Below are 7,084 nucleotides of genomic sequence, written 5' to 3'. Positions count from 1 at the left end.
CCCGGAGCGCCTGCGTGCTGTTCCACGGGCCGTTCCTAAGGGACACTCTCCGCGGCGAGCGGCACCTCGAGGGACCAATGAGAGAGGCCCGGGCCTACCCCAGGCAGGAACCAAGTGCCCGAAGCAGGGCGCGGGTAAGGGCCGGGGCCTGCCCGCGCACCGAGGCCACGCCCACGACCGCTCCCCCGGCCACGCCACTCGCCGTAAAAGCCTCGCTCGCCATTGGGCAGCCCCGGTCACGCGGGGCGCGGGTGATACTGCTCTCGCGAGAGTTTCTGTGTGTATGTAAGAAGTGCGGGCGGAAGTGCGGCCTTTTCCCGCGGTGTCGAAGCGCGAGCAGGATGAAGGTAGGGCCGCGCCGGGCCGGGGCCGCGCTCGGGTAGGGGGGGCTTGGGCTCCCCCGCCCCAGATGGCCGCCGGGCTACCTGCAGAGCCGCCGTTGGTGGCCGATGGTACTTGGCGGCGGGGCTGGAGCTTAGGTGCGGGGCGGATGGGAGTGGATTGCTGCTGGGCCCCACTCCATCGGCCGGGGCTCTGCTGCCGCAGGCCTGCGGAGCGCCGGGCTTCCGGAGCGGCCTCTTGGCTCGGAAGGGTTTTTGCCGGTGAGAGGCCTGTGCGCGATTTTAGGGCCTGGTAGGGAGGTGCCGTGGGTGCTGTTCCCGAGGCAGTGGCAGCAGGCAGCTCTGCAGCGCTGCGCTGTGCAGCGGCCCCAGGGAAGCACAAGTGATCCCTACGGCAGGTGCTGTTCCCTTGCAGTGACTTGCGCGTCTATCTAACGCGGTGTCTTGCTATGAGGGGTTGGTAGGAAGAGGAGAGCACGGGTTTCTATTGGCCGCATTCTGTGATTAATCTTTGACTGCTATAAAGTCTTCTGTGCGGCTGAACGAGTTGTATAGCCTGGTGTGGGCGAGCATAGACCTCCCTGCCTTGGGTCTCCAAATGTGGTGGTGATGACCGGTTTTTGGTGAGCTTTTGTGTAAGCAGCTGCAGAATTTCAACTTTAAAATGCCAAGCTCAACCATCAGATAAATTCTGACTTGTTAAAGTTTTACGTAGAAGTTTAAACCAAATGTTTTTGGGTTTTGTCTTTTATTTTCTTTGTTAGCTCAACATCTCTTTCCCGGCTACTGGCTGCCAGAAGCTCATTGAAGTAGATGATGAGCGTAAGCTCAGGACGTTTTATGAAAAGAGAATGGCCACGGAGGTGTTGGCCGATTCCCTTGGTGAGGAGTGGAAGGTAAGTAGTGCAGAAGATTGTGTAAAAACTACATTTGAGGAGATTAAAATACAAAATTACTCAAGTACGCACTTGTCACGCTGTAGTGCTGTGCGTGTGGCAGTCAGGTTGAAAGTTTATCTTGCTATGTATGTGCTGAACTTACTGGTTAGGCTAGCCTCTTTTGGTATTTCATCTGAGTGCGGGGTTTTTGGTTATTTGAGTGCTGTCTCTTAGTAGTCAGGATAAGTTAAATCCATAGTGTAAAACTGCTGGTCTGTTCAAAATTGACTTTGTGTAAACAGCTGCTAATGTATGGGAAAAAAATACGTTAGGCCTGGTGGGTGGAATTTTCCTGGCTTGGAATGGTTAGCGTTAATATGGATACACAGCTGCATTTGAGGAATGTGATCTTTCCTGCTGCCGTCTTCACGAGGAAGATAGTTAAACCCATATTTTTCCTTTTATCCTGTGCATCACTATTCTGGAAACTCTTGTGTTCTGGGCAGATTTCCAGTTTGTCAAGATAACTGACTTCAGTTACAAGTGCAACAATTGTGGGGAATCCAGACAATTATTGTAAAAGATTTTGCACTGTGTTACTTTCCAACAAAATGTCAAAGGGATGTGAATCCCACTAAATGTAAATTTTAGTGTACGGAGATATTTCTTACATTTCGTGAGTAAAATTGCTGAATTGTTCCAAAGGTTTTGGTTAGAGTTGTTTGCACTAGCAGTAACAGTGATGTATTATGGATGTGCTGCTCCGTTGTTCTGTCTCCTACCTGCCGAGGTAATAAAGACAGGAGTAACTCAGAAACGTTTCTGTTCGCAGGGATATGTTGTCCGGATAAGCGGTGGCAACGACAAGCAGGGTTTTCCCATGAAGCAGGGTGTCCTGACTCACGGACGTGTCCGCCTTCTGCTCAGCAAGGGCCATTCCTGCTATCGCCCCAGGAGAACCGGCGAGAGGAAGCGCAAGTCTGTCCGCGGCTGCATCGTTGATGCAAACTTGAGTGTCCTGAACTTAGTCATAGTGAAGAAGGGTAAGAGTCTGGTTGTTGTGTGGAATGGAAATGGCAGTCCCAATTTCAGAGTGTGAACGTGTCTTAGGAATTCCTTGAGAGTTTTGCATTCTTATAATGCTAAAATTGGTCACTAAAACACTTCTTGTTGCTGCCACCAATCTGACAGTTTCAAAGGAGCCAAGAGCAACTGGGGTAGTGCTATTGACAGGTGAACCCCAATACCTAGCATTACCTTGAATTCTTACATATGTTAAACTTAGCAGTTTGCTGCTGAACCTGGTGCTCAGCAGTGTAATGATTAGCATGTTTAAACTTAAATTCCCAAAGGTGAAAAGGACATTCCTGGGCTGACTGACACAACTGTGCCCCGTCGTCTGGGTCCCAAAAGGGCCAGCAGGATCCGCAAGCTGTTCAACCTCTCCAAGGAGGACGATGTTCGCCAGTATGTTGTGAGGAAGCCTCTGAACAAAGAGGGTAAGAATTCCCAGTAGTACAGCTCTTTGGGTTTCTGTAATTACTGCTGACATGTCCAGCTACTACACTGAATAAAGCACAGCTAATAGTGTATCTAGGAAGTTGACATTCACTATATTTAAGCTTTGTCAGCTGTAAGTTGTGGGAAAAAAGTATGAGTTTCTTGATAGCCTTGTTTCCTTCACTTTCTGCTGGGTTTTGTTAGAGTTTGTTCTTAAACGTCCAGATACTCCAGATCTGGAGTAACTTTTACTAGTGTCTCTAAGAATAAGCTAAAAGAAGTTACTAATAAAGTTAGTATTTTATACATATTAACTTTATAATATGTATTTTATACATATTACAAAGTTAGTATTTAAATACAAGGTGGGATATTGTTAAAACTTTATGGTGTGGGGGAAAGGGCAGTGAAGAGAGATACTAAGATGTTTTTCTCCCTGCTTATGGCAGGCAGTCTGAAATGAGGTTCTTTGGCAGGGCACTGCTCTGCTTACTACATCTCTTGCAGTGTAAGGTTTTAATTTTGGGTTTTTCTGCTTTTGATTAGAGTAAAAAAGTGTGTTTTTTAGAAGAATATGATAAGACTTGCATACTGCTAAAAGTTTGTTCGGGAAAAGAACACATTGTAGGAAATGTTCTTCTCCATTAAAGAATATGATCCTGGTGGACATCAGACTGTGGTGTATTACTGCTAAAGTCTGTCAGGATTGCTTAGTGAAATTTTATTTTACAGATGTGTGTGGTAGTGTGTTTTGTTTGCTCGTTGTGTAGGTCTGTTTGTTGGGATAAACAATGTCAAACCTAAGTAAAATTGTACGTGGCTTTTTAATGCTGGAAATGGTGGCTTGCTCTGGAAGCTATGTAATGAACTTTGTTACTGAAAAATCTTGGCTAGGGGGAGTTAAAAAAGACAGGCCTGCTGAGAAGCTAGGAATTTACACTTCATTTCTCATAACAAATTATTAGCATTCAGTCAGCGTGTTGTTAATGCTGCATCTGGTGATAACTGATCATTTTTCCTGTACATTCTGTGAAGATGTTGGACTGTAGTTGGTGTAACACGTAGCACACTACATAGTGTTACCTTAACAACAGATCAAACTTACATTTAAGTTGTCTAGATGAGACCTGAAGGCACTCTGCCACTTCAGCTGTTCTGTAATGATTTTTAGGCAAGAAACCCAGAACAAAGGCTCCTAAGATCCAGCGACTGGTGACTCCTAGAGTGCTGCAGCATAAGCGCAGGCGTATTGCCCTGAAGAAGCAGCGCACTCAGAAGAACAAGGAGGAAGCTGCAGAGTATGCGAAGCTGTTGGCCAAGAGGATGAAGGTATGTTTGCTATTTTAGCTCAGTTGTATAGAATATAGCTCATCTCCCAGAATCAAGGAATTTGGCAGACGGGAGTGTTTGCCTACAGCTGCTCTCTGTTCTTCTGCTCATTTTGAATATAAGTGCCCAGATGTGAGTATAAACACACCTGGTCAGTTGGGGTTTTTTAAATCTCTTTTGTGTTTCTGCAAGTCATAGAGCAGTAGAAATTAACCTATTAGGTCCGCTAATTTGAGAACTTTCTTTAAAGAAAATAAACAGTTCTGGCCTCCAAGGATATTTTTTTCCCTAGCTGTTCTAGTTCAAAAGAATTTTGGTTTAACTTAAAGATGGCACAAGCATTTGAGTGGTTGTGTGGCAAAATGGGATTCAGCAGTTGATCTGGATGGATGCTAAGTTGGCAAGAATGTGCTTGTTAAGCATGTGTTTTCCCTTGCTCCTAAAACTGCAATGACTGCTGAAGCAGTTCTGTAAGCAGTACAGTTGGAATATTTGGCATGGTGCTTCCTGAATTTCATGACTTCCAGATAGAAACAGAAATGCACCTTTGGTGTATTGAGAACTCTGCATCAGTCTCTTAACTAAAGTTTTGGGTGCATACTGTGCAAAGACACAATCTGTGGTGGCTTGGATACTTGCAGAATTCTTTTGACCTGTAGAAGTGAAATTATTTTCCTCTATTGACTTACAGAATCCATTCCATCAAGTTGTATTTTCCCTAGTTTGTTCCCTGGTAGATGTTGAAGTGCTTGATACATAACATCTCCATACTCTGTGCCTTTCAGGAAGCCAAGGAGAAACGCCAGGAGCAGATTGCCAAGAGGCGCCGGCTTTCTTCTTTGAGAGCTTCCACATCCAAGTCTGAATCAAGTCAGAAGTAAAGATGTTGTACCTGATACTAAAAAGACATTGTACATTTAATTACCAATAAACTCCTTTGGTGGCGAACTTCCAGTATGAGACTTTGTAGTGCATGTTGTTACTGGCAATTTCTTAAACAGGAGTTCAGACTAACTGCATCATGTACGTCAAACTGGAGCTACAAACATTGGTCATGATGCAGTCCTCTTAGGAGAATATTGTGTCACTCACTTTTGATACTGAATATAACATCAGTAAAACTTTAAATCTTCAGCTGATTCTTGGCAGAATTAAGTGCAATTCAGATGCTCACTGAAACAGGTTCCCCAGGGAAGTGGCCACAAACCTGCCAGAGTTCTTGGAGCTTCTGGATAATGCTCTTAGTAAAAAGCTTTATTGGTTGCTAGTCCTTTGAGGATCCCTGGTGTTGCTCTTGAAATTTGTATGGAGTATGAGAAGGCACCTTTTAAAAGGTTTGACTTGAAAATCTGACTTGGATTAAAAACTACAGTAGCCTTAATGTATTCAGCATGTACTGGGTGAGGTCAATGGGAATTTAACTGAAAGTTAAAAATACATGTGTTGGATGTTTAAATGGTCTGCAGCTAAATAAATTGTCTTGGTTCTTAAAATAGTAATTTGGATGCAGTTCTATTTTTGTTGAGGCAGGTGCTTCTGTTTCTAGTAAATGAAACTTCATCACAACCTAAGTTAGAAGTTGGGAAGATTTTTCTTGTAAGTTAGGGTCCCACCAGGGTAGAAGCAGATTTTAATGCTTCAGATGAAAAATCTGGACTAAAAAAAAGTTGCAGAAGACAAGACCTGCTGGGAGTACATTGGGGGGAACAGTGACGGATCAAACCTGTAGTCCTTGAAGTTCAGGTTTGTATTAGGATAATGGGATACCCATCTGAAAAGGACAGTGTTTGCCATGAAGCACTTGTGTGCAGTGGATTCGTGGACCAAGAGACTTGGCCGAAGTAGTTACTAAGCTTTAAGCCATCTTTCATAGCTTAACTGAGACTGTTGTATGAAGGGCAACGAACTAATCAGAAAAGGTTGAGGGCTAGTAATTGTGGTTATGCATGAGTTAAATAATGCTGGCTGGTTCAATAAAATTTTAAAATGGTAGCATTTTACAATGTATTTTTCTTTATGGAGATCATTGCCTGCAGTTTAATAGTGAAGATCCACCGGCCCTGTTAAACCTGAGCTTCATTAAATAAAAAGGTCCCTTTTTACTCCACATTAGTCTCAGCTGCAAAAATTAATATGGAGAAAATACAGGTAAGGGAGAGTAGCACTTGATAAATTCACAATGCTGAGAATTACAATCTGCAGAAAGGAAATAACACTGTCTAGCCTCTTAATCCTAGTAAAATGGACTTGCACACAGTTAAGAGGTCCTTAACTCTGGTCAGGGTGAGCAAGAACTCAGGTGAGTCCTGGACAAGAACGTTCTGAACTAGTCTACTACGAGGTAGTCTGGTACAGGCTATTCTGTATGAGCTGTTCCGCTGTATAAGCTGTCTTTGAAGCAGTGCGACTTAATACCCAGTTGTATTACTGTGTGAAAAATGTCAGTGTGGTCCTGGTTCTTTTTATCAAGCTTTGAGGACGTGTGGCCTTGTCAGAGCCAGGAAATACATGGCCTTATCACCACTAGCAAAAAATCCTACACTTCTCCCTCACTTGTTTCCTTCCTGGAGCTGCCTTAGCTGTAGTTCATCTGCTGTTTCCTTTTGCCGTCTTAGGCTTTCAAGTGTAAATCAGGCTTGCACAACTTGCAGACTCAAATAACAGTCCTGTCTTGAAGGGACCTTGAAAGATCATCTGGTCTGGCCTGTTGAGGTCTGTGAAAGGTGGCTCGATTGACATCAGCTTAGTGACACACCGAATGTGTTGAGGGTGCTTTTAGGTCCCATTGCTGTGTCATTTGTGGAGATGTTACAAGTATCCCAGCAGTAATCCCTTGGGGGGCCCATTTGACACAGCCTGCCAGCCTCAGCAAAACATCCTGATCACCTATGAGTCATCCATGACCTGAAGCCATGCTGAAAATAGGTGACTGGGAAAACTCAGTATGACTTTATCAAATTGGTAAGTGAAACAGAAAAATAGCGTGTCAAGAAAGAGCAGTTTTGTTTAGCTGGACCTTTGATGCTTTTCCCCATA

The 7,084-nt window shown here is 44.2% G+C and overlaps 1 protein-coding gene across 1 annotated transcript; it reads left to right on the top strand.

Annotated features, from left to right (window-relative positions):
- The first annotated feature begins 62 nt into the window (after nucleotides 1-62).
- Nucleotides 63-5,008, top strand: RPS6 (ribosomal protein S6). The gene is made up of 6 exons (XM_015652441.2): nucleotides 63-347; nucleotides 1,106-1,237; nucleotides 2,052-2,262; nucleotides 2,572-2,718; nucleotides 3,891-4,048; nucleotides 4,834-5,008. Exons 1-6 carry the CDS (start codon nucleotides 78-80, stop codon nucleotides 4,927-4,929), a joined length of 1,014 nt encoding a protein of 337 aa, XP_015507927.1. The 5' UTR covers nucleotides 63-77; the 3' UTR covers nucleotides 4,930-5,008.
- Nucleotides 5,009-7,084: the final 2,076 nt, after the last annotated feature.

This window comes from Parus major, chromosome Z (assembly GCF_001522545.3).
Source record: "Parus major isolate Abel chromosome Z, Parus_major1.1, whole genome shotgun sequence".
NCBI lineage: Eukaryota > Metazoa > Chordata > Aves > Passeriformes > Paridae > Parus > Parus major.
The sequence above is the reverse complement of the archived record's forward strand: the minus strand, read 5'-3'. Positions and strand labels throughout refer to the sequence as shown.

Excerpts from the sequence above, each read along its gene's own strand:
- RPS6 (XM_015652441.2), top strand. The coding sequence starts at position 78 with ATGAGAGAGGCCCGGGCCTACCCCAGGCAGGAACCAAGTGCCCGAAGC. Across the intron at positions 1,238-2,051 it reads CCCTTGGTGAGGAGTGGAAG|GGATATGTTGTCCGGATAAG; the intron begins GTAAGTAGTGCA and ends TTCTGTTCGCAG. Across the intron at positions 2,719-3,890 it reads GAAGCCTCTGAACAAAGAGG|GCAAGAAACCCAGAACAAAG; the intron begins GTAAGAATTCCC and ends AATGATTTTTAG.